The 25,701-nt window shown below is 38.1% G+C and overlaps 3 protein-coding genes across 9 annotated transcripts; 1 reads left to right on the top strand and 2 right to left on the bottom strand.

Moving 5' to 3' along the window:
- Window positions 1–380: 380 nt before the first annotated feature.
- c15h1orf127 (chromosome 15 C1orf127 homolog) lies at window positions 381–10,571 on the bottom strand. Its single transcript, XM_053643585.1, has 12 exons — window positions 10,146–10,571; window positions 9,436–9,508; window positions 9,217–9,302; window positions 8,853–8,954; window positions 8,222–8,346; window positions 7,235–7,378; window positions 7,103–7,141; window positions 5,768–5,905; window positions 4,250–4,334; window positions 3,334–3,530; window positions 3,121–3,244; window positions 381–1,918 (listed from the first exon to the last, which is right to left on the bottom strand). Exons 1-12 carry the CDS (start codon window positions 10,267–10,269, stop codon window positions 1,536–1,538), a joined length of 1,620 nt encoding a protein of 539 aa, XP_053499560.1. The 5' UTR covers window positions 10,270–10,571; the 3' UTR covers window positions 381–1,535.
- On the top strand, window positions 10,571–16,962 carry tardbpa (TAR DNA binding protein a). Of its 4 annotated transcripts, XR_008387940.1 has the most exons (7): window positions 11,121–11,925; window positions 13,258–13,421; window positions 13,665–13,805; window positions 14,014–14,199; window positions 14,287–14,371; window positions 15,134–15,280; window positions 16,030–16,962. XR_008387940.1 is itself a non-coding variant. In XM_053643588.1 (6 exons), exons 1-6 carry the CDS (start codon window positions 11,685–11,687, stop codon window positions 15,226–15,228), a joined length of 912 nt encoding a protein of 303 aa, XP_053499563.1. In that variant the 5' UTR covers window positions 11,121–11,684; the 3' UTR covers window positions 15,229–15,955. The 4 variants fall into 4 exon arrangements, 2 of the variants coding, with proteins under 2 accessions (XP_053499562.1, XP_053499563.1); XR_008387939.1 differs by having other exon boundaries at window positions 10,571–11,925; window positions 14,287–15,280; XM_053643588.1 differs by lacking the exon at window positions 16,030–16,962 and having other exon boundaries at window positions 15,134–15,955.
- A 2,654-nt stretch (window positions 16,963–19,616) lies between these two features.
- Window positions 19,617–25,645, bottom strand: sst6 (somatostatin 6). Of its 4 annotated transcripts, none has more exons than XM_053644418.1 (3): window positions 25,453–25,645; window positions 20,813–20,997; window positions 19,617–19,924 (listed from the first exon to the last, which is right to left on the bottom strand). In XM_053644418.1, the coding sequence occupies exons 2-3, from the start codon at window positions 20,969–20,971 to the stop codon at window positions 19,727–19,729; spliced, it is 357 nt and encodes a 118-aa protein (XP_053500393.1). In that variant the 5' UTR covers window positions 20,972–20,997; window positions 25,453–25,645; the 3' UTR covers window positions 19,617–19,726. The 4 variants fall into 4 exon arrangements, with proteins under 4 accessions (XP_053500393.1, XP_053500394.1, XP_053500392.1 ...); XM_053644419.1 differs by lacking the exon at window positions 25,453–25,645 and adding an exon at window positions 21,349–22,174; XM_053644417.1 differs by lacking the exon at window positions 25,453–25,645 and adding an exon at window positions 21,353–22,174.
- Between the last annotated feature and the right edge of the window lie 56 nt (window positions 25,646–25,701).

The raw sequence follows: 25,701 nt of genomic DNA, 5'->3' as shown, positions 1-25,701 counted from the left end.
TCTTGTGGCTGAATGATCACCACAGTCACACTCCAAAATCTAGTGGAAAGCCTTCCCAGAAGAGCAGAAGTTATTATAACAACAAAAGGGGACTAAATCTGGAATGAGATGTTCAAAAAGCACAGGAGTGTTATTGTCAGGTGTCCACCAACTTTTGGGTATATAGTGTATATATTCATATGACATTAGTGGAAATCAGTTGGTCATTTTTTTGTCTTGAGTTAATTCATGTTAAATGAACATAATGAAAAAGTTATCTTTTACAGGAACATTATATGATCCAATTGGATGAAAAATTATGCATAAATGAAATGCTCTGCTTTCTGAGTGTAAACCCATCCATCTATTTTTCTGTAGCACTTCAAATTTTTTTACTGAATCTTGAAAAGAACAAAACAAAAATAAATATTTGGCATTTTTAAAAACCACAACATTTACATTAGCTGAAAACCCCTAAAAAGAAGCAGATAAACTGAAAGCTACTGCAACTCTTCACACTACATATCAGATTGCCGTGTATAACTTTGGATGTGTGCATTATTCAAATACGTGTCAGAGACTTTTATTTTTATGTATGCACACTTCATTTTTTATATAAATACAACAACAATCCATTCTATGTAGTACACAAAACTCACATCTAAGTGGTATTTATTGAAAGCTAAAAGGCTTTATGGTTGTTACTGTATATCATGCCTCGGGGCGGTGCCACTGCAGGATCCTGTTTTCTGTCAAAGACAACACTCAGACATTGTACTCATTTACCCAGAGGCAAATATATATAATATCTTATGATTGCTCCATGGTAACAGGTATCAGAGTTGCCGTTTTGCTTTGTCTTTGGCTGATTTTCATTTACGGTGACACAATGGCAGAACAGGTCCGTTGGTGCCTCTCAGCTCCAGGGTTCGATACTATGTTTTGCATGTTCTCCCCACGATAGCACGAGTTTTTCATAAAAACATGTTGGTAGGTAAAGTAGCTGGCATAATTATCCTCAGATGAATGAAGGAAAGAATCTCATTTCTGGAACATAGTTTTGTTCTCTGGTGCAGTGAAAGTATGAAGCAAGTACAGCGGTGTTATCGCCTTTGCCCTGCTTTTACGACCTATGTGCTTGGTAATGTAACAATCTCTGGCTAAACAGATGTGCCTTCATGTGTTGTGTGAATAATTGTGGTCTTATTCAGGACTGTAATATCAGTTTGTGGGGCGACAGGGATGGTCAAGCGACTCTTATGTACTCAGAGGGGTGTCAGGGATGCAGGTGGAGTGTTTAAAGTGACATCTGAGACAGTATTTGGAATGATATTAGTACTAGTGCTCTCTAAATAAAGTGACAATGTCACAGGGCTCCACTTGGTTTCAGTCTCAGAATGAGATGTAGTGAAAAGTACAGCTTCGCTAATCTTACTATTTGTGTTCGACCTTACAGTATTGTCCGTGGTTGTCAGAGATGGCATGCCTGCTGATGTTTCTCTGGCATTAGTCAAGTCCAGGACTTGTTCAGGGTGAGGACTAAATGAAGGATTGGATCAACTAACCAGTGTTGCATCTGACCCCATGCTAAGAGATGTTGTTAAAACAAGATTCCCAGGAAAATCAAGATTTAGATCATCAGTACTAGTATCTGCCTTGAACAAGGTGGTTCTGAACACATTACGTGTATCACTGTCTCCTGAACCAGTGCTCCATGGAGATCCTGATACCACTCCAGGTACCCTAGTAGCTTGAAGAACCGTGCTAGTCTTGCTAAATCCTTTTTCAATGGTCCCGGGTGACGTCTGGGGCTTCGTGCTGGGCAAAAGCAGTGGCTCTTCTGTGACTGAATTGACGAGTGTGGGGTTTAAAGCAGTAAATGTCACAGGAGATTTAGGTGTTACTGAGGGATGAGTTGTCACTGAAGGAATGTGATCATCTGAAACAAATTCAGATCATCTTGTTAGTCAGATATAGTGTTCATGGTATTTACGTACCTCTGACTAATAAGAAGCATTCTCATTTTTGTTCAACTCGTGATTACTAGCTCAGAGTTAACTCAGGTGAAACAATACCAGCAGCTTCTATAATTAAAAGAAGTATGAAGTATAATGTCAGGATTTAACTCTACATGTATCTAATTAGTATTAACTGTATTTGTAGTATTAAAGGAAATCTCCACCGTGAAACATCTTATATAATGTTTGTAATGAAATATTTGTGATGTGTTTAATGATTCTTGTTAATCTGTTGGTTGGTGCTGTACTTTTGTGAGAAGTTAGTGATGTCTGCCACCCTGATGTCACAAGAGGACATTGCTAGCACAGTTACAATGGTGTTTAATGGTTGATATAAGAGATAACAGTTAGGTTTCGCTGTTAGCCCATAAGAACAAAAGAGCAAGAGCCTCTTTTGCCACTCAACATTTTCCAGCAACATTCAATGTCATATTTATGAGAAATCCAATTTAGAAGTAGTGGAGACAGCAAACACTAGGCTCAAAGATCCAGAATGCAATGCAGCTATACGACGCAGTTACACCGAGATGCAGCAGAGACGTGGCTCGGCTAGTTAGCAATTTATGAGATGATGTGCATGATGACGTTGAGTGTAGTATTAGCATGGAAGTTGAAGCTTTGGAAGCTGATCTGTTTTTACAGAGTGTACAGAAGAGGAGGTGAGAGAGCTGGACAGACTAAAGGACTGAAGCGCTGCTGCATCGCTCTCTTTAGGTAGAGATGATGCAAGGGCTACATTGTACTATCAGTAGGTAGTCGAACGTCATTGTGGGTAATGTAGGAAACAGTGAACATAGATCAACATATTAATGAAAGAATAAACTCAGAATTTCTTTAAATTAGAATAAATCTTTTGCACAATTGAAGATATGAAGATATGTTTTCTAATATGTGTTCTAAATATTGACATGCAACTGATTCAGGGTTGATTTTTCCTTTAACTGCATAATGAATAATATAGCTTAGCCATTTTTAGATGTTATCTAGATATCTATATGTGGAGGTAGTGTGTGTTTCCATAAAAAAAGTCATCATCTCGTAGTTACCATAACCAATTTTACACTTATATAATTTTCACTTTGGAAAAACACAGATTGATTAATTCAGTGCCCCAAATACTAACTTGAGCATGGTGACGTGTTCTCCATCGTCCAGAACATTCTGTTATTTGTCTCTTTAAAAGTGAGCACAACATCTATTCTGAAGAATGACTGTTGGAGATTCTCACCCTCCTTGTCAGCACATTTCTGCAATTAAATGAAGAAAAAAAAAAAACAACACAAAATGATAATGAGGTAATTTAGAAAAATTATTTGAGGAATACAAGTTTTTTCACCTTTGTCTTTTGAATAAGCGCAGTGGGAACGATGAGCTTCACAAAGCTGGTGGTCTCAGACCAGGTAAATGTGTCTGTCTGGTTTATAGACACACTGCTGATTGACAGGGTCTCATTGTCGTAACCTCCTCTCTTAGTCAATCCCATGCGGCGTTTGTAAATGTGCAGCACTGTGTCCTCAGATGAGTGCTGAATCACTGAATTATCAAACACAGAAACATCCAGAGATCAACATGTTGTGCAGACACAGAGATATAACAGTATATACTGTATATATACAGTATTGTGCAAAAGTCTTAGGCACATGCAAAGAAATGCTGTAGAGCAAAGATGCCATCAAAATAAAGAAATTAAATGTTTCTAAATAAAAAAAAGTACATAGAACATAAATAATAAATATAAATAAATATAAAGAGCAGTAAACAAATGAAACAAAGTCAATATTTGGTGTGACAACCCTTTGTTATAAAAAAAAATAATTAGTAGTTTCAGGTACTATTTGTGCAGTTTTATAAGGACATTAGCTGTAAGTTTTACTGAGCATCTTGCAGAACCAGCCACGGTTCTTCTTGACTTTGACTGTTGCACTTGCTTCTTATTTTTGCAGCAAAATCCAGCAGCCTTCATTAGGGTTTTTTTTTTTTGGTCTGAAAAGTGGTCTTTTACATAATATATATACTGCTTTCTTTACTGACATACAAACATTTTTCTGTAACATTTAGATTTGTGCTGGAAAACTAATGTTTGGAAATCTAAAATGTTTTTGTACCGATTCGATAATGTAGAAGTCATCAAATAATAATCTATAACAAAGTTTTTACTAAAAAAAATTGGGTGCCTAAGACTTTTGCACAGTAATGTGTGTAAGTGTGTGTGTATATATATATATATGAGTAATAATATGATCTGTACACACTATTTGGACAAGTGGCTTCCATGCTATAGGCATATTGTCCACTGACCAACTTAAGAGGTAAGAACTGGCCCTCAGTCTGTAGAACCTAAAAAAATAACAGGAGACAAATGTTAATTTCCAAATACTCCAACACAATAGACATAAACCACAGAATGACTGACATTCTTTCAAACACATAATGCTTAGATTAGAACATACAGTATATGTCATATATCCTAATGGCCACAGGATGGCAGAAAAAACTATATATTACGTTAGAACTCATTAGTCTAGTCAAAATATTAAATTAATAACAAATTTAATTCATTTAAGCAAACGTTTTTTGGACACATTTTACTCGTTGGACACAACTATGTCACGTGAAACGTTTTAGAAAAGTTAGTAAACATACAAAAATATTTTTTACGCAATATTTTTTTCACCTTGTTTCATGTTTATTTTTTAATTAGTATTGTCATTAGCCAAATATGAATTTATAGTCATGTGTATCTCAGCAGTCACAACTGTGACTGTTCATATAGTAACATTTCTGTGAAAATGAAACAAATGTGGCAGTACAAATTTATTTAAGTATTATTAATAGCCATTAAATATCCTGTACAAGTATGTTTTTTTTATTTGCACTACCATGCATGTACTACAATGCAGAACCATTTGTGCCTGTAAATGCCTCTGATCATGTGACAAATTTAATCATCCACATCAAAGAATGTTTATATGATATCCAGACAGACTAATTTAATTTATCGTTGCATTTCTTTTTCATATATATATATATATATATATATATATATATATATATATATATATATATAATTATTATTTATTTTACAACTAACTAACAACAAACTTCCAATCACTCAGGCTAATGACTCAGCATTTTTGAGCATATGTGAAGACAACAAATTAATTCAAACCTCTGTGAAACATTTATGATTCATTTTGTCATTTATTGTGAAAACAATGTGGTCCCAGTCTGCTTCACAGTTTTGCTTGGCTGAGGTTGTGGTGCCTCGTGACAAAGTAAGGAGTGCTGGGTAACAACAGAAGATATAATCCAGGCTAATCGAGGCATTGTGTTGCTAGCAGTTATGCTATTGAGCTTAAGTAGTTAGGTAGCAATACTAACAATAATTTAAAAATTATGTGTACGATAGTTCTTGTGTATTACTAAGTATATGTAGTATATGATTACATGAGAGTCACATGTAGTTCTATGGTATGAAGCATAAGTTGGTTTTGATGCTTCTGAAACAAAATATCCTTTCCCAACTGCTTTCTCTCCCCCCCCACCCCCAACCCCCCCCCCCCCCCACGATCTTATGGTATTCCACAACAATTCAGCTTTTGTTCTGTCTATTTATCTTCCACAGCCAAATGATAGCATCTTGTAAACTAATCATTTTGAATAACATAATCCATAATTCAGTGTTACACAGCCAGGGTCTGAGTTATAAAGATGTCATAGTGTAACCAACACGTAGTCTGAGAGCTCATTACTGGTAAAAGTTATCTCACCTGCACAGGACTGAGAACTGTGTTCCTCCTGCCTTGAACAGTAATGAGCGGCTTCTGAATGTCAACATTTACTTGAATCAGACTAGCATCTTCCAGCGCCACTACCAGACTCCCTCTCAAAGCAAGAGACCATCTGAGCTAAAAGGACAAATAAAATATAGTTTTCTTAGTTTCTTTTACACATTTACCAAGACTTTATTTCATTTTATACCACAAAGCTGTTGAACTCTTGATTCTGATTGGCCAGTAACAACTTACAAAGGGACTTGTATAATCGACATTCCACATAATCAGATTAAAAGGAAGGAGTCTCCATTGTCCGTGCTTTGTAACAGTCTGAGGTAAAGCTGTTCCTGTTCATTTTCTATCACTTAGTGAGGTGGATGTCCTCAGTATGGAAAGCTTTTGAAATTTCTTGGGCACATGACATTATGGGCACATGACATTATTAACATTAAGTGAAAGTGAGAGTACAACTATTTATAACTCATATTAATGTACAGTCTACACACACCCGTTAAATGATTTTAAAAAATGTTTTTTGTGAAGTAAAAGAACGAAACTAAGATAAATCATGTCAGATCTTTTCCCACCTTTAGTGTGAAATTGCAAAGTATATAAATAAAGTGAAAAACAATCAGAATCTTTTTTAGGGGGGAAAAAGGGAAAACAATGTACAATAACCTAGTTGCATAACTGTGCACACCCTTAAACTAATACTTTGTTGAAGCACCTTTTGATTTTATTACTCCTCTCAGTCTTTTTCGGTAAGAGTCTATCAGCATGGGACATCTTGACTTAAGATTTTCCCACTTTTTCTTGAAAAAAAAAAAATCTAGATCCAACAATTTGTAAATCTTCCCCTTAGATTTTTATTTGGATTCAGGTCTTGGCTCTGGCTACGCCAGTCACAAATATTGATCTTCTTTTGGTTAAGCCATTCCATTGTTGATTTTGATGCTTTGGGTCATTGTCATGCTGAAAGTTGAAATTACTTTCACTAAAAGGTTTTTCACTAAAATCAACTAGTATCTGTAGCTATTCAAGACCATGAACAGGCTTTGTCAGCTATATGCAGACCATGGTTTCAGCAGTCAGATGAAACCAAGAAGATATCAAGAAAATCCTACAAAAATAGCTGATCTTTACTTGGGCTTAATCAGAATAATTTAATTGATGACAGCTGTATGATAATTACTTTTGAACATGAGATTGAATGTGATTATAAAAGGGTGTGCACACTTAAGCAAACAGGTTATTGTAACTTCCCAAGTGTTTTATACCATATATCAGACACATTATTATCAAACATACAAACCAATTAGCCAACATTACCTCACTGTTCCAGCTATCCACTGGGATCTGTCTTGTAACCTTTGAATATAAAATATCAAATGTTTAAAAGGGACCGATCACATGTTGTTTTGTTCTTAGGTTTACAAAGAAGCACTTTTTTAAAAGCTCTACCTGGATGAAATCAGGGTCACACTGAATATGCTCTGTGTTGGGTGGCGCTGGTACTACAGGACATTTCATTACATAATTATGTGTCCTGCCTCCAAAGCGGCTTATTCTCTTCACCAAGTTCAATACAATCACATAATGGCCATGCTGAAAAGAGGCACAATGAAAGTTTTGCAATTACACATTATTGTAGTGAGGAATGCTTAGGGTGACCATATTCTGGTTTTCCAAAAAAGAGGGGGGGACAGGGACGGGGGACGTTAATCATGTTCAAAAGTGTTACTAATACACTGAAACAGACACAGTATTAGCATCACATAAATAAATAAATATTATATATAAACCTGCTTTCATTCTGCCCACGTTTTACATTTTTTCCTACATTCTCTTGAATGTCCATGGAATAAAATAAAATATTAGATGCCATGAGTGTACCTTCTACCATCAATTACACAGCTGAATGGCCAGGTAATATGAAGCAATGTGATTAAACACGAAATTAAAAATGACCTTATATGGCCATAGGCATTGTTTCGACTCAGGACAGTTGTCTTTGATGCTATTGTCAAGCAACTGTTTGACACTGTACACAACAGCGCTTCATCTCCACGCGTTCGCTGAGAGTAGGCTAATGGTTGAGAGGCAGGAATTTGGCCAATAGTTATTGCAAGCCTTTTATAATCGACCTCGTGTGTGAGAAAGCAGGAATTACACAGAGGGGTTAAAGCAATGCAAATGTGCACACACATGATGCAGTATTAGACCATAAGCACGTCATAATGACACTAAACCCGAATCCCAGACATTTTCTGAAATTTAGAAATCCCAGCCGGACGCTTTTTTAAGGTCCGAAAAAAAGGACATGTCCGGGAAAAAGAGGACGTATGTTCACCCTAGGAATGCTTTACTTTTAATTAGACTAAACTATGACTATAAAACTATGTATGCTATAGCAATAAAGATTTGGATTAGATTTAAAGTGGGGTTTACCTCTTGTTGGACAAAGCACCCACTGTACATGACTCTGAAGATGTAGTTCCTGTCAGGATCTTTATGCAGGCCAAAGCCACATGCTGACAGCTGATGGTTTAAGATCTCCAGAGACCCAAGAGTGACTAAAAAAAAACAACAAATTTCTTGAAATGCTCTATTGTAAATTGCAACCATCATATTAAACTTTAGGCAGCGGATCTTGATAGGCTCTTATACAGTATTTTATAATGCAATAACACTTGTCTATCTCTCCAATGAGATTTTCCAATTACATTTTCAGCTTCCCAGTTTCCCTGCAGTAACTTTTGTTTCTATTGTGTTGCTAAAGTAACAAGTGCATGAATCTGATTGAGAAACGTGTTAACGATACATATGTTCTGGTGGCAGGTGTTAGCTGTGTAAATATTATTATATTACTAGATCACTGTGTGCTGTGTACATTAAACTGACATTTTTCAACCATGCCACTTTCACATAAAGACATCTTAAAACAACTAAAAAATGTGTTTTGGGCAGTAAAATGACTAGTTTTTCCAAATTATTTCAGAATGTTTCTTCTCATTTGATTGTAGTAACATGCTAGCACCCATGTGGATGAAACATCCCTTGTGCTGTACATTTATCTCACCTTGAATCCTCAGCATTGCTGAAAGCCAGAGTCTCAACCCTTCAGTTCTCATTCTGTGGATCCACAGTTCCATATATTCAGAGAAGCACTCCACATCTCCCTCTAAACAATTGCATAAACAAGAAAAAAAAAAAAGAATAAATAAAGCTTTATGTTTGTATTGTGCCATGTGTGTAAATGTACACTACATTTTTCTTAAAAATAATTTTTCCTCTGCATTGTCAAGCACCTCACTGTATCAGATAGCAACAGGTGAACAGAAAGACCCTGATGCCCACTGTAATATCCATTAATGTCTTCATGGGTTGCAGCCTACATGGAAAGCATTATTTTAACCAATTATAGACACTTCACTGAAAATTACCGATGAATTCTGCAGGTGGATTTCCCATCCAGTCTCTCTTCTGCACATGCAAAACACCACCACATAGTATAGGGAACACAAAATACCTGCATGGCAAAGAAACAGAAGAAGAAACCTATTCAGTATAATCCAGTAGGTCTATAGTTTTCTTTATCATGTCTACATTGATGTTTTCACTGTATTTCTTTGTAGGAAATTGCAATAAAACATAATACTTACAAGAATAAGATGAATATCCTGAGGTGCATCAGGGCCATGGTTGACACGACTGCGTCCGATACTGCTAGTAGTACTGCAATTTATAAATTGAAGCATCACCTGTGTTTGCCTACTAAAACTTACAACTCAATGCAAGGTGCACCATAAAACAACATCACAGGCTGAGGAACAAAGTGGTTGGGTAGAAAGTAAGGACAGTGTGTGGTGTGGTTTCTTAACTTGGAGTATTTTAACATCCACACACTTCTGCACTGTAACTTTTAGATTTAGTAAACCATTTTCATGTCAAAATAGAGTCTTAGTAAGACAGCAGCCACCATCTGAAATGTTAAACAAATCTAATTATACCGTGAAATTAAATTTTCTGCTGCTGAATGGATAAACAAAATCTAATCCTTGAAACTAAATATTTAAGTAAGCGTCTATGCAGTCAGTAGTGGCTGAGGGGATTTACAAACAAACAGTATAAGCAAGAACTGGCAATCCACAACATTAATGGCAATTGTACCACTGTTGAATTCTTGAAACTGATTAGTCAGTAGGTACTCATTAATTTTCTATACATCCGGTTTGTATTAATGCACTTGTTCTAATAAGTTTTCTTTATTATAACATCTCATTCACAAATACTTGTATGGAGGACACTTCAAATAATCTAATATTAAATATGTCTTAAAAATAAATGGCTTAGTGGTTAAAGTTTGTCTCACGCCTCTGGGGTTGTGGGTTCGAATCCCACCTCCGTCCTCTGTGTGAAGAGTTTGCATCTTCTTCCCTTAATTCGAGGGTTTCCTCTAGGTACTCCAGTTTCCTCCCCAGTCCAAAGACATGCATTGTAGGCTGACTGGCATTTCCAAATTGTCTGAAGTGTGTGAATGTGTGTGTGATTGTGCCCTGCGATGGGTTGGCACCGTCCAGGGTATCCCACCGCCTTGTGCCCAGAGTTCCCTGGGATGAGCTCCCCTGTACCACTGTGTAGGATAAGCGATACAGAAAATGGATGGGATAGATGCTGATATGGCGAAGCTTTCTGTGAGGAGATATTTATTCAACACCTATGGAAGGAGTCTCCAGTGTCAGTACTTTGTAATGGTAAGGGTTAAAGCAGTAGCTTTAAGTGTTCCAACACAGGAGAGTCTTCATGGCTTTGCAGTTTCTCGGTAATTAACATTTCAGTAATGGGTTATTTTCCTATAAATAGCAGTGTTATTCCTTACTTATCAGCTCTAGCTACAGTTGTATTGTTTGTAAAGTATATAATCAAAACATCTACATTTTGGACTCTCAGGAATGTAAAAAGGTGTGTATTATTTCTGCTTCAACAGAAACCCACCACAGGGTTTTTCTCATGTAACCAGCCGCCTCACCAGCAACCACATTAACAAATACCAATCCTTATCCCTGTCTGTATGTTGGTTTATCCGCGCTTAAATGTGATAGGACTACAGAATTTTGTGCTCGCCGTACAACAATGGGTAAGTGTTAAATAACTCGTTCAAAATTTAAGTCATTTTAAAACACAATACTTAATATACAATTATTTAACAAACAACGATCTGTATATTGAAAATTATCGCTTTAAAGACTGAAATAACCTACGTCTGATACAAAATGATATATAAAAGTATTAACGTCTACCCCTCCTGTCTACGCTCTGATGGTACCTTCCAGATGATGACGCACTTTCTTCGACGAGTCCGCTCGAGCGGCCATTTTGATAGAAGTTTGAGGTTAGAAAAATAGACCGGGGTATTTGTTTGAGTTTCGTGTAAAAATACATTTACTCCGGGAAATTTAAATTTACAGTGCAGATTCATTATTTAACGAACTCCAGTTTGTGGTTGCAAGAACCCTAAAAATAAGACCGGTTAGACGAGAAAACTGAGAGCGCGAAAAAAATACCCTTTCTATCATTCATTGCGCGAGCTTGAGGCCCTCTTTCATCCTTCATGGACGATAGTTAGCAGCGACGTTTTATGGGAGTATAAGCGTTCATCTGTTTATCTGATATTTGTATTGTTATCTGTGATAATAATTTTGGTAGATAACGCATACTACAGTGTGCATTGTTTACATTTTCGTTTCAGTAGGCACTGTGTTTACAACGTCCCGCCGTAAAGCTAGCTAAGCTAGCTAACTAAATTATTTACCGTGGTGGCTAACGTATTAGCTAGCTAGCTAGCACAAAGCGCCCACCTACCCTAACGTCCAGTACTAGCTAGCAACCACCGCGATTTCGCATTAAAATCATGGAAACGTGTTATATCCGTGTGGCTGAGGATGAAAACGAGGAGCCAATGGAAATTCCCTCCGAGGAGGACGGGACGGTGCTGTTGTCCAGCGTGGCGGCGCAGTTTCCAGGCGCGTGCGGCCTGCGTTACCGGAATCCGGTGTCTCAGTGCATGCGGGGAGTGCGCTTAGTGGAGGGAGTGCTGCATGCACCGGAGGCCGACTGGGGCAACCTGGTGTACGTAGTCAACTACCCAAAAGGTAATCTGTACAACGCACAAGAAAATAAAACCTCTGCATCTATAGTGTGCGCGTGCAGGCGGTTTACTCATTGTTCTGTTCATTCTCTACACAACAGGTTCCCAGACATGGTCCTGGAGTTCCCTGTGTCCTGCACATTTCAGTGTTTTCTCTCCTCTAACACATCCAGTTCTACTTGTTAATTATCTGATCGGGTGTGTTAGAGCAATAGTGAAACACTAAAATGTGCAGAACAGGGGGTTACACGAGGACCCTGTGGTCTAAACCCACCATGTTGGTGCACTTCGCATATATATATATATATATATATATATATATATATATATATATACACACACACACACACCAGGCTGTATCCAATATGTTAAATGCACAATTTATCTTATCCACTCTATCCCATCCAGCATTGGAAAGACACCACCGGTCAGATGTGACTTGGATGGTGGGCCATCAGTGACGAAAATAGCATCCTATTGGGTGTTTCTTGGGTGCAACAGCAGTACTGGGCTTTTGTTTTTATTACTGACCACTAGGGGTGTTACAGTTGGAGATTTCTACCCGATGATAACCAAGTCTAAAAATATCTCAGTTTCACTGTTATTCGACCATAAATACACACAAGATGGTGGTGAGAAATTAAAGCAAATTTATTACAAAATCCTTGGTCAAAAGTCTCTATTTTATTATAAACTATCCAAGTAGTCTGGCAGTGTGGCAAAAAAAAAGGATCGTCGTTCTTTTCGGTTCTGGTCAACAGTGCTGTGTTACATGTCTTTGAGCGTTAGAGGCATTCTAGGAGCTGTGGCAGAAGTAGGAATGTTACATGTCCATGAAGGTGGTTGTGAAATCTAGTCTACGTTTTTGTATAGTCACAACCGGATACAAATGGGATGAGAGCTATTGGAGTAAGGAACTTGACTGGGTTTTAAAAAAAAAAGTATGGGTAGACGGTAATAGACGGAGATGTATTTTAATTGGGATTTTTTTAAAGACTGTCCGATTATATGCCATGACTAAGGATGAAACCGTAACAACCCTACTGACTACTTTATTAGACTTGGCACCACACACATTACCAAGCCACTGCTGTGTCCATGTCTTCTGTGCCAAGAATGGGCCATCATTCAAATATCACCTGGTCAGCAGTGGTCCTATTGTGATCCTTTCCATTCATGGCCAGTGTAGAATACTGAAGGAAAAACTTTTATTTTTCACCTATATGGTATTTGAGTCTGATAATTATGAATATTGAATTCATTAACCTGGCCAAGTGTGTGTAGTGTACTGTTGTCATTGGTATCGTCAATCTAACCTAGCTTTATTAATTTTTAGACAATAAAAGAAAGATGGATGAAATGGATGCTGCTTCTGCTGTGAAAATTAAGAGGGGCATTCAGAAGACTTCAGACTTGATTGTTCTTGGGTTGCCATGGAAAACATCTGAGCAAGACCTGAAAGAGTATTTCAGCACATTTGGAGAGGTGATAATGGTACAGGTTAGTAATGTTGGGTATTTCTTCCACAATTTAGGAGCAAACATGTCTTGCTTCAGTTTAGACCTGCAGATCTTGTTTGCATGTTTTCTCTGATTTAAAACACACAGTCAACTCATCAACTGAATTATACACATTTCCTGAGTTATTTTGGGTGTGTTATGTCGTAGAAAACACTAAACAATGTTAACAATATGGCTTTTCAGGACTTGAGTATGTATTGAGTGTTGTGTCTTTCTTTGACAGGTTAAGAGAGATGCAAAAACAGGAAATTCTAAAGGATTTGGCTTTGTAAGGTTTACAGACTATGAGACACAGATTAAAGTGATGTCCCAGCGGCATATGATTGATGGGAGATGGTGTGACTGCAAGCTCCCCAACTCAAAGGTATAACCTCTCTTCTGTGCCATCTTTTAATTAAATATTTATACTAAACATGACCTGTTTAGTATAATGTAACCCTAGACGTGGAAGGCTTTTTTTCCCTGTCCCCCCCACCCCCACCTAGATGCTTGCATTGTCGTGAGCGTGAATGATTATACTGTATCATGTTTTCATGGTCATTATAGTGACTATTTTTTAATTGTTGGTCTAGTACTTCATGGAACAGGCTGGGCTAGATGAGCCTATGCGGAGTAGGAAAGTGTTTGTGGGCCGATGTACTGAGGACATGACTGCTGATGACCTCAGGCAGTTCTTTATGCAGTACGGTGAAGTCACCGATGTCTTCATTCCTAAGCCTTTCCGAGCATTCGCCTTTGTCACTTTTGCCGATGACCAGGTTGGTTTCCTAGAGTGCGAGTAGAATTGTATCCACTGTTGGTTTGTCTGACACGTTTTGTAACTTGGTAATCGTTTTGTTCTCCAGGTTGCCCAGTCTCTGTGTGGTGAGGACCTGATCATCAAGGGCACCAGCGTACACATCTCTAACGCAGAGCCTAAGCACAATAATAGTAGGCACATGTTGGATCGTGCTCGTTTTGGGGGGTTTGGGCAGGGCTTTGGCGGTAGTCGCAGTCATAGCAGCAATGTGAATTTTGGGGCTCTTAGCTTAAACCCAGCCATGATGGCAGCAGCCCAGGCAGCCCTCCAGAGCAGCTGGGGAATGATGGGTATGCTGGCCAATCAGCAGGGTCAGACGGCTGCCTCTGGTACCACTGCAGCCGGCCAAACAGCAGGTAGCAGAGATCAGGGCCAGGGCTATAGCGCGGCCGGCAGCAATTATAATGCCACCAGCTCAGCTAGTCTCGGGTGGGGTGCGAATAACGCAGCCTCCAGCGGTGGCTTTAGCTCTGGCTTTGGCTCCAGTATGGAGACCAAGTCTAGTTGGGGAATGTAAAGAGCTACTTTGTTTTTGCAGTGTCCTTATTTCTAAATTAGGTAAGTACTTTTGAGATGAGAGTTTGCAGGCAGATGTTATTTTTCTTGTATTTAGAAGATATTTGCTTCTGTGTTTTGTTTAAAAGATGTTATACATGAAGAAAAACTTTATAAAATTGATTGGATTAAATCGTAAGAGTGGTATGAACACTACGTAGAAAATCTAATTTGTTTTCATTGATTATTTTGGTTAAAACTTGATATTTCATTGCATTTCAGTGTTTATGAACTGTACTTAGAGATGCTTTGTTGTGAATCTGACTTGAGTTGTATTGTGTGGAGTTGTTTGCATTTTTTTGAGTTTATGGTCAAGCCTTCATAAATCTCTTCTACAGTTCACCACCTCTTTTCCCATTTCCCTGGAAGAAGCGCTTCGTTGGCCGCAATGTTCGAGCGATCTCAGTATCAGTACCCTTCTTCCCATGTGTAAATGCTTTGCCATCAAAGAACACAGCTTCACTCTTCATTTACTGTGTTAGACGGTGGGTGTTGTCTTTTTCTCCCCTTTTCATGGATAAATCTGTCCGATATGTATCGCTTTGAGAGCGAGTGAGATGGTGATGGATTGTTGGTGGGCCAAGAGTGAGAGACTGAATGAGCGAACAGACTGAGAGAGCGAACGTGAACGCAAGTGTGAAAAGAGCTGATTGTGCGATTTAAAAAAAAAAACAAAAAAAAAAACAAGATGACTGCAAGATGTGAGAAGAACCTGTGTGAGCGAGTGTGAACAGCAGCAGCATGTTTTCTGTCACATCATCAGATGGACATTCATTATTCCTATTCCCTTTTTGATCTATCTCCTTTCCTTCCTTTTCTCATATAATCAATAGTTATAGGAAATATATATGTATGTATCGGAATGTCTAGCAACCTAAGTATTTGTATGTTATCCGTTGTGAATGCTTGTATGGTGTGTGTGTTCTATCTCCTCCCTGTTACCTCCAAGTGTGAAATAAGTGAAGTGGTGTCTGTGAGAAAGCACTGATGTGTGGGGGTGTGTGCCAGTGAGCGTGAGCTCTGAGTGTCGCGAGGGGTGATGTGGCGGTGAAAGTTGAAGAATCCCTAAAGAAAGGTTGCATTTGTTGAAGTGCTTTGAATGCCATCTTATGTTTTGTGAATCAAAGGGAACTCTCAAATAAAACTAATTTGACTAGGTATTTGACAGTGGCTTATTTTTGATTGCTACAAAAATTAATTGAATTGCAAAAACTTATTTAATTCGCATGTATAGGGACCTTGGACTCCGCTGGCCCAGGTTTACATCAGATCCCAGAGTGAAGTCAGTTTTGGGGAAGCTGAAGACCGGAGTTGGTGTAGTGTTGGCGGCTCCAACACAATCCAACTGTGGAGATGCTGCTGATTGCCTTAGACCTGAAAAGGGACTTCTTCACTTCACTGTAACAGGATCCCTGGAATCTCTATTGAAATTTAAATGGACTATTTCAAATTGGCTGGAGCACATAGGAAAAGAAACCCAATTGAAAATAAAGGGTAAAGAATATTGTCATGGAACAATGCCTGAGCCCTTCAGTCCCGTTTCAAGTGACACTCATACTTTTCATTTTGTAAATGACTCATTGTTTAATTGTGCTATTAGGTTTTTTCTCTTTTGTTTGTTTAAAACTGTCACCAATGGCAGGTTCATCAGTTGTAATTTTTAAGTGGTCTGATATTTCTAAAAGTGGGAAAGACGCATCCCCTACCCCCACCCCTTACACCCTCAAGAACAGCAGCCTGCAAGTTTTCTTGTTTCTGTCATGAGAAAGTTGTAAAGATCTCGGGGAGTTGTGAAATCTTTGGACTGTAATGGGGATTTTGAAGTGAATGGTGTGAATTTCTGGTAATTTTCAATAAACAGACTCATACAAATCTTTAATACTGTATTTTAAGATTTTATCCAGTTTTCTATAAGTTTGATTTTAGTTATTTAACGTGTAAAATGAATCAAAATTTTCAAGCAAATGTTTTACCTATCTAGAGTGCTGGGGGAGGGGGTTAGTTTAGGAAAGTTTATGAAGTGAGATTAGAGAACTAGAGTAATGAAGGGACATGTGCTTATGATTGAGTGTAAATTGGCCAAATAAATGTCTTTTTTTTATTATTTTTTAGGATGGTTTGGAATCTTGTTTAGTTTTTGAGAGATATAAAAAGCTTAATACACATACATCTGTATCTATCTATTATTACGTGCATGTGTATATATGTGTATGTATATACAGTGCCCTCCACTAATATTGGCACCCTTGGTAAATATGAGCAAAGAAAGCTGTGAAAATTTGTCTTTATTGTTTAATTTTTTTGTTAAAAAAATTCACAAAAATACTCTGCTCTCATTGATCTCAACCAATTGCAAAAACAACACCACAGGTTTATCCCAAAATATCTTTGTTAAATATAGGTGTGCAACAATTATTGGCACCCTTTTAGTTAATACTTGGTGCTACCTCCCTTTGACAAGAGAACAGCTCGGAGTCTTCTCCTATAATGCTTGATGAGGTTGGGGAATGCATGGCAAGGGATCTGAGATCATGCCTCCATACATAATCTCTCCAGATTTTAAGGTCCATACTGGTGGACTCTCCTCTTCAGTTCACCCCACAGGTTTTCTATGTGTTTCAAGTCAGGGGACTGGAATGGACAAGACAGGACCTTGATTTTGTGGTCAGTAAATCATTTTTATGTTGATTTTGATGTATGTTTTGGATCATTGTCCTTCTGGAAGATCCAACTATGACCCATTTTAAGCTTTCTGGCAGAGACAATCAGGTTTTCATTTAATATCTGTTGATATTTGATGGAGTCCATGATGCCATGTATCTTAACCAAATGTCCAGGTCCTCTGGCAGGAAAAACAGCCCCAAAACATTAAAGAGCCACCACCATATTTAACCGTGGGCATGAGGTACTTTTCCATATGGCTACCGCTCTGTGGCACCAAAACCACCTCTGGTGTTTATTGCTGAAAAGCTCTATTTTGGTTTCATCATAGAACCATAGACCATAGAACCCGATCCCATTTGAATTTCCAGTAGTGTCTGGCAAACTGAAGACAGTTGAGTTTGTTTTTGGATGAGAGTAGAGGCTTTTTTCTTGAAACCCTTTCAAAAAACCTGTGGTGATGTAGGTGAATTTGGATTGTAGTTTTGGAGACTTTCTGACCCCAAGACGCAACTAACTTCTGCAATTCTCCAGCTGTGATCCTTGGAGATTTTTTGGCTACTCGAGCCATCCTCTTCACAGTGTGTTGAGACAATATAGACACGTGTCCAATTGCAGGTTGATTCAAAACATTTCCAGTTGACTGGAACACCCTGATGGTGGAAATTAGCATTTTCAATGCTTGTGCCATTTTGTGAAGCTCAACAACATTTTGCTGCACATAACAGCTATATTCCTTGGTCTTACCCATTGTTTTGAATGACTAAGGGCATCTGGCCTATGTGTTACCTCATATTTATACCCCTGTAAGACAGGAAGTCAAGGTTGAACCCAGGTGTTCTAGCAAAATGTAAAATATCAATGGGAATATACTTCAAATATATTTTTTTCATATGAATTCATAGGGGTGCCAATAATTGTTGGACACCTATAACAGATTTTTTTTAATAAACCTGTTTTGTTTGCAATTGTTTGATATTAACAAGAGAGCATTTTTCACAACCTTCTTTGCTCATATTTACCAAGGGTGCCAATATTAGTGGCGGGCACTGTATATGTACAGTACTGTGCAAAAGCCTTAGGCACCCTATTATTATTATTTTCTTTTAGTAGAAACTTTGTTATAGATTTTTATTTTATGACTTCTACATTATCGAGTCAGTAAAAAATAAACATTTTAGATTCCCAGCACTAAATGAAATGTTTCAGAAAAATGTTTGTATGTCAGTAAAGAAAGCAGCATATTATGTAAGAGACACTTTTCAGCCCCCCAAAAAAACACAACACAATGAATGGGAAAAGAAACACAATGGATTTTGCTGCAAAATTAACAAGCAAATGCGAAAGTCTCCAGAAAAACCGGGGCTGGTTCTGTAAGATGCTCATTAAAACTTGCAGCTCATTTCCTTATAAAACTACACAAATTGTACCTGAGACTACTAATAAATGGTTTTTTTGAAAGCAAATGGTCTTCATACCAAATATTGACTTTGTTTCATTTATTTCTGTTTACTGCTCTTTATAGTATATTTTTAAATGTTGAAACATTTAATTTCATCATGTGTGAAGGCATCTTGGCTCCACAGCATTTCTTTGCACGTGCCTAAGACTATTGCACAGTACTGTGTGTGTATGTGTATTATTTTTTTTATATATACACGCACATATACATATATACATATACACACACACACACACACACACACACACACACACTTAACAAATCTGGATAACTTGTGTTTTGTTTGTTTTTATCATCATTTCAAAAACTTGATGGTAATAGAGTAATTATTGCACACACATCTTAACCCTTTTGATAACTGACATTACATTGTATCATGGTGCATTTTGATTTATAGTTTCTATAAAGATTTTTTTTTGTTAAACAGTTTATAAAAAAAAAAAATAAAAAAAAAGGTATGTGACTTAAAATATCATCTATTATTACAAACAAGTTGTTTAGAAACATTTTTTAAGATCACATTTGAAGTGAAAGTATGAATCTCCGTTAGTATTCCTCTAGAAGTTGAATTTCTTCTTTAAAAATGCAATCAACCTGTTTACTGTAGTTACCTCAACTTTATCTTCCATGTTTAAAATATGTCTGCTCCTTCCGGGTCATGAAAAACCTGACAAGACAAAAACCACACAAAGCCAGACACATTTTCTGATGTTTATTAGCACTTAGAGCTTTTGGTGTTCAGCTGTTTATTAGCTATGTAATGTATATGATTATTGGGTACATTTTGGTCACTTATATACATGCAAGTTTAACATGAAGAGAAAGTCTTCCAGAAGAAGTTGCACTGGGATTTCTCTCGAGCAGGTGGCAGGCCAAAAGCAGCTCTCTCACTCAGTTTACTCAGCTGCTCATGGTCCATGGTCTCCAGGTCTTTGATGGTCATGTTCAATTCAGCAAGGTTGGCCAAAAACTTTGTCATGAAATCCTTCTGCTCTTTTGTCAGTACCTAGGTGAGAGACTTTAAATGTATTAATATCAAGTAACCTACTGATGTAATGTGAAATGAAGGATTTCAGTCATTCAGGTCATTTAATAGTAATACTTCAGAGTATCTGGACTTGTCTTCATTCATTCATTCATTCATCTTTAGTAATTACTTTATCCCATTCAGCATTGTGGTAGATATAGAGCAGGGGTGTCCAATCTTATCCGGAAAGGGCCGGTGTGGGTACAGGTTTTCATTCCAACCAAGCAGGAGCCACACTTGATTCCACCTGTTTAATCAGTTGATCTTGGCTTTCAATAGACTCAGGTGTGGCTTCTGCTGGGTTGGAATGAAAACCTGCACCCACACCGGCCCTTTCCGGATATGATTAGACACCCCTGATATAGAGCCTATACTGGGAACACTTGGCGCAAGGCAGGAATACACCCTGGATGCGCCACCAGTTCATCACAGGCCCCATGTACACACTCATTCACCCATAGGGGCAATTTAGTGTAGCCAGAAGGAGTGAGAGGAAACCCACACAGACATGGAAAGAGCATGCACAGAAATTACAAAGAGAGTAACCTAAACTCACGACTGAACCAGGGACCCTGAAGCTGTGAGGTGGCAAGGACTTTATAATGTTATTATTATTATTTTAAAAACATTTCAGGACTTTTTAACTTTGACAGTCATGCATGGGACTTTATTTAAAAGAGTGATACATTAAGAAGCTATGAATCCTTAATGATCCAAATAAGTGCACATTGTAATTTAATTCCAGTTGCTTTGATCTACTAGCTGGTAAAAATGACCTGAATGTCACATGTTTGTTAGTCACATGCTGCAGTATAAAATGCTGCACACAAGATTGAGGGAAAAAAGCATATGGTAATATGGACTCACCTCATTGCTGTTTGGCAGTTTGTCCTGTACAGGCAGTGCGTCAGCGTTGTTTGTGCTCCATGCGATGAACAGCAGAGGGATCAGACTCAGAAGCACTCTCATCGTGAACATGGGACTGTCTACTGCCTGGTAAAGATTCATTCTGCCACCCAGAGCCATGCTTTATAAAGCACTAACAAGATCCACTGACGTAGTTCATTAAAAGAATAAATTAAGAGGCTTTCAATTACACCAACAAACCACTTTGTCAGAAATTACTTTTCCATGAACTCTCATAAAATAAGAATGTCTGTTAACCGAAATCACTTACTAAAGAGAACCATATTTAATATACTAATTAGAAAGCGGTTGTAAGCTGTCAAGAACTCACTGATTTTAGTGGATCACGCAATCAGGATTTCCTGAACAGGACATATATATTTCCACAAATAATAAGGAAAGTGTTTTGTCAATGATATGACAATCACTCTCGCTAACTGAACAGAATGCAATGAGACATGCACCGCAATAGAAAGCATGCTTTCAAGAGAACATACATACACAGATCAGGTCTTAAAGGAGATGAAGATCTGCTCCAATACGAAGCACATCAGAGTTTATTGTTCGCCAGTGTGCCTCTCCTTCAGTCCAGCCTCTGCATAATAGATCAGCAGGGTAGAGGAGACGGTGTCCACTTACTGTGCTGGCACAGGCTGGAGCATGCTGTGATGATTCAGCAGCTCTTACACACTTTCATCTGAGTGCTAAGATCTACTGCGTCCTGTCCGCAGCATTAGCACTCATTCGAAATATGATTTGGTCCTGATTTGAGGGTTTGAGATGTACTTTAAATACTCAGTGAGTCATGAGCACAAGTACTAGTTGTTAACATAACTACAATAGGAGGTGTCTAATCAACCCAGGATCTGACAAGGTACTGCTAAATAGGTTGAAGTTTTCACTGCCGTCATCCGCACATCGATGGATTTTTTGGCAGAGATTTTTTTTTGTCATGAAAAGATCACTGGTAATTAGTAAATAGGTCTAGGATACGGATGTTTCATTATAGATGTCCGTCATAATGAGTCATTTCATTTATGATTAGCATTTTCTGCACTCAGTAACAAGAGTTACAGTGCAGATTATGCAACTATAAAGGTCTCATGCCATCATACCCAAAGCCAGCAGGATAACCATGGCACTTGGGATTTATTACAAGTGCCATGGTTACAGTACATGCAGTACACGCCCTTGGTTTCGTTGTTTTGCTCACTAGAAATATGGTTCAAAAGAAGGAATAGTACATTATTGTAAATATAAAAAAAAAGGTCTACTACATCCAAATCTTCAGATGTAACCATTTCAATGTCTAAACAAATAAAGCGTAAGCATACTCTCTGTTTAAACAACTCTGGAACAAAGGGCTTTACAACCTTACAAAGGCTTTTATTTACTACCTCACACCTGTTTAACCTTTAGAGCAAAAAAAACACACCTTCCCTGTTATCTGTCTGCTAACTGTCACAGGTGCATGGTTCAAAAGCTAAAGACTGTAGAATTGAGACTTAGGGAAGCAACGTCGTCAGGCTACTCTATTAACCAGACAAAGAAATAAGCTCCACTGAATCAGAACATGTATTACTTATATATACACACACGATATATAGCCAAAGGTTTGTGGACACTTGAGCATAACACTCCTATGTGCTTGATGAACAGCCCATTAATAACCTCCACTGTTCTGGGAAGGCTTTTCAATAGATATTGGAGTGTGGGGATTTGTGCTCATTCAGCCACAAGTGTGTTAGTGAGATCAGGCACTGATGCTTGGTTAGAAGATGTGCAGTCAGAATTCCAGTTCATCCCAAAGATGTTCAGTGGGTTTGAGGTCAGGACTCTGTGTAGACCACTTGAGTTCTTCCACTCCAACCTTGGCAAACTGTGTCTTCATGGATCTCGTTTTATGAGCAGGGGCACTGTCATGCTGGAACAGGTTTGGGCCTCTTACTTCCAGTCAAGGGAAATTGTAATGCTACAGCATCCTATACAATGTGAACTTCCAGCTTTGTGGCAACAGTTTGAGGAAGACCTAAATAACAGTGTGATGGTCAGGTCTTTGGCCATATAGTGTAACAGAAATCAGAAACACCTTATATAACTACTGAATGTACTTATGTAATATATAATCATGTACCTAAAAAGCTGAGGTTAGTACGACCAAAAATAATTGGACTGCTAATTTGAAGGAAAAAAAATCATAATCTAACCACGTTTTTCATTTCATCTGAAAAGGTGATGGTGTGTTGACAAACGTGAACATCCATTCATCCATTTTCCATATGACTTATCCTACACAGGGTCGTGGGGAAGCCTGGAGATTATCCCAGTGAACTCGCGGCACAAGGCAGGGAACACCCTGGATGGGGTGCCATCCCATCACAGGACACAATCACACACGCATTCAGAAACCCATTCACACATTAAGGACAATTTGGAAATGTCAATCAGCCTACAACATCTTTGGACTGGGGAGGAAACTGGAGTACCCCCCAAGCTAGTGGAGAACATGCAAACTCCACACACAGGGCGGAGGAAGGCAAAAGTGAAAATCAGTGAATTCCTGCAGGTTTTAAAAATTGCTGCCCAGACCTGAATGCAGGCTTGCCATCATTTTGGGGAAGTTGTACTAGGCCCAGGCTGTGTGGGGATGCAGGGGGATGCACTGACCATAAAAGCCACATCTGAGCAAAACATGTTGGTTAAAACAAAAAAATAAAACATCATCCATGATGACCTTTCCATTGTAGGTGTGCTGCAGGACTGGGATCCCTTGAAACCCAACAAAATACATGCAGGAGCGGGTTGGTTTTATTTGCACCTAGCCGGGACTGGGTAGTCAGATATGAAGCTTGGTGGACAAAAAATTCTCTTGTTCATTAACATGGGAATATAGTGGTCATTTACACACATTTACTGCATTCAACACATAGAAGACAAATGTACCCGTCTTAAAAAAAAAAAAAAAAAAAAAACCAACAACAACAACAACAAAAAAAAACCCCAGTGGGTTTTTTTTTTAGCTAACAGCAGACCAGGTGTTCAATTTGTAAAAACAGAACTCACTGATGCAGAACTGAAACTTCCAGCCCCAGTTAGTTAGTAGATTTATTATAAACTCTGCAAATTCCTTATGTAATATTAAATGTTGTTAATTAGCTAAACATCTTTAAAATGTTTTTTAAAAATGTTGTTGTATAATATTCCTGACCTTCTCGCCGATAACATTAGTGCCCTCTGCTGGCAACAAATTCATATTGCAAGTATAGTGTTCTGAGCGAGCAGAGCGTAGTGGGTACGGAAGCCCTAAGCGGCCATGAATTATTTTTTTTTTTTTTATGTTGTTTTCTCGTGATCTCGACATAAGAAAAAGTTGTTTTTTCGTGATCTTGAGATAACCAAAAGCTTTTGTCTCACAATGTAATTTTATCCTGAAAAATAGTGCTTTGTGAATGGGACTGGTGTTACTGCACGTTGGCATCTTCGCCATGATAAATGTATAATAATTGCCCGCTGTAGAGGTGGACTTTATCTCTGCATTACGAGAGAGTGGTGTCTCCTTCGTCAATCTTGCAGGGATGACGTATTTTTCTAGGCCACCCCAGAAGTTAACATCACCCTGGTTCCCTCGACAAAAAGCCAACAGGATTTTTCCACTGACTTTTGGATTAGTGCAGGAAATAAGCTCTGTGACCAACAAAAGTTTATGATTCTTACATGTTCCGTTCATTAAGATAAGATTCAGAAGATTTTGCAGCCTATACACTCGCCAGAAGTTTAAAAAACAACAACGACAATAAACAGCTAATGTTAGGCTATAAACGAACTACACCACGGTCGCATGACTTTAACGTCACCACCAGTAAGCTTCCACCGACAACTCTTTCAATCTTTATTTGAAAAAAAGAATACATTTGGAAAATACTAAAAATTTATAAATCTACAAGTTGGAAAGTTTGAGTTGCAAGAGCGCGAGTATAAACACAACGAGGATGTAGATGAGATTTCCTATTCGTCGTGATGACGTCTAATGTCCCCGACAACCTCTGTAGTCCCATTTAGCCACTTGTTAGCAACCGTATTTTTCAAGACACGTAACAGCTTTTTATTTATTTTATTTTATAAGAATACTGAGTGGGGGTATTACTGATGTATTTTATGGCGTAGTATAAAACGTGAACATATCTTGAGCTTGTGTTAACCACAGACCTTATTTCAGGCATTTAACAAAAAACAACAACAACAACAACAACAACAACAAAAAAAACCATTCAAAACCTCATTGACTTCCGGATGATGGATGTCCAGTACACAGGGAATTGAAGTCGTGATCACGAGAAAACAACAGGAAAAAATGTAATAATGCATGGCCGCTTAGGGCTTCCGTAGGTGGGAATTATGTTAAATAATGTTTTTCGTTCTTCTTCCAACTACTTTTTTCCTACTACATTTCAAAAGAAAATTAACTACTAATATATATATACATATATTATATATAAAATGGGGAAGGGTAACAGTGGTCTTAAATTTCCTCCATTTGTACACAATCCATCAGACTGTGTCTGACTGGTGGAGTCCAAACTCTTCAGAGATGGTTTTGTTACCTTTTCCAGCCTGATGAGCTTCAACAAGTCTTTTTCTGAAGGCCTCAGAAACCTCCTTTGTTCGTGCCATGATACACTTCCACAAGTATGTGTTGTGAAGATGAGAGTCTGATAGATCCCTGTTCTTTAAATAATACAGTGCGCTCACTCACACTTGATTGTCATCTCATCGATGAGAAACACCTGACTCTAATTTCACCTTCAAATTAAACTGCTGATCCTGGAGGTTCACGTACTTTTTCGGACCTT

This window comes from Ictalurus furcatus, chromosome 15 (assembly GCF_023375685.1).
Source record: "Ictalurus furcatus strain D&B chromosome 15, Billie_1.0, whole genome shotgun sequence".
Classification (NCBI taxonomy): Eukaryota; Metazoa; Chordata; class Actinopteri; order Siluriformes; family Ictaluridae; genus Ictalurus; species Ictalurus furcatus.
Note: the sequence above shows the minus strand (reverse complement) of the source record. Positions and strands in the feature narration are given on the sequence as shown.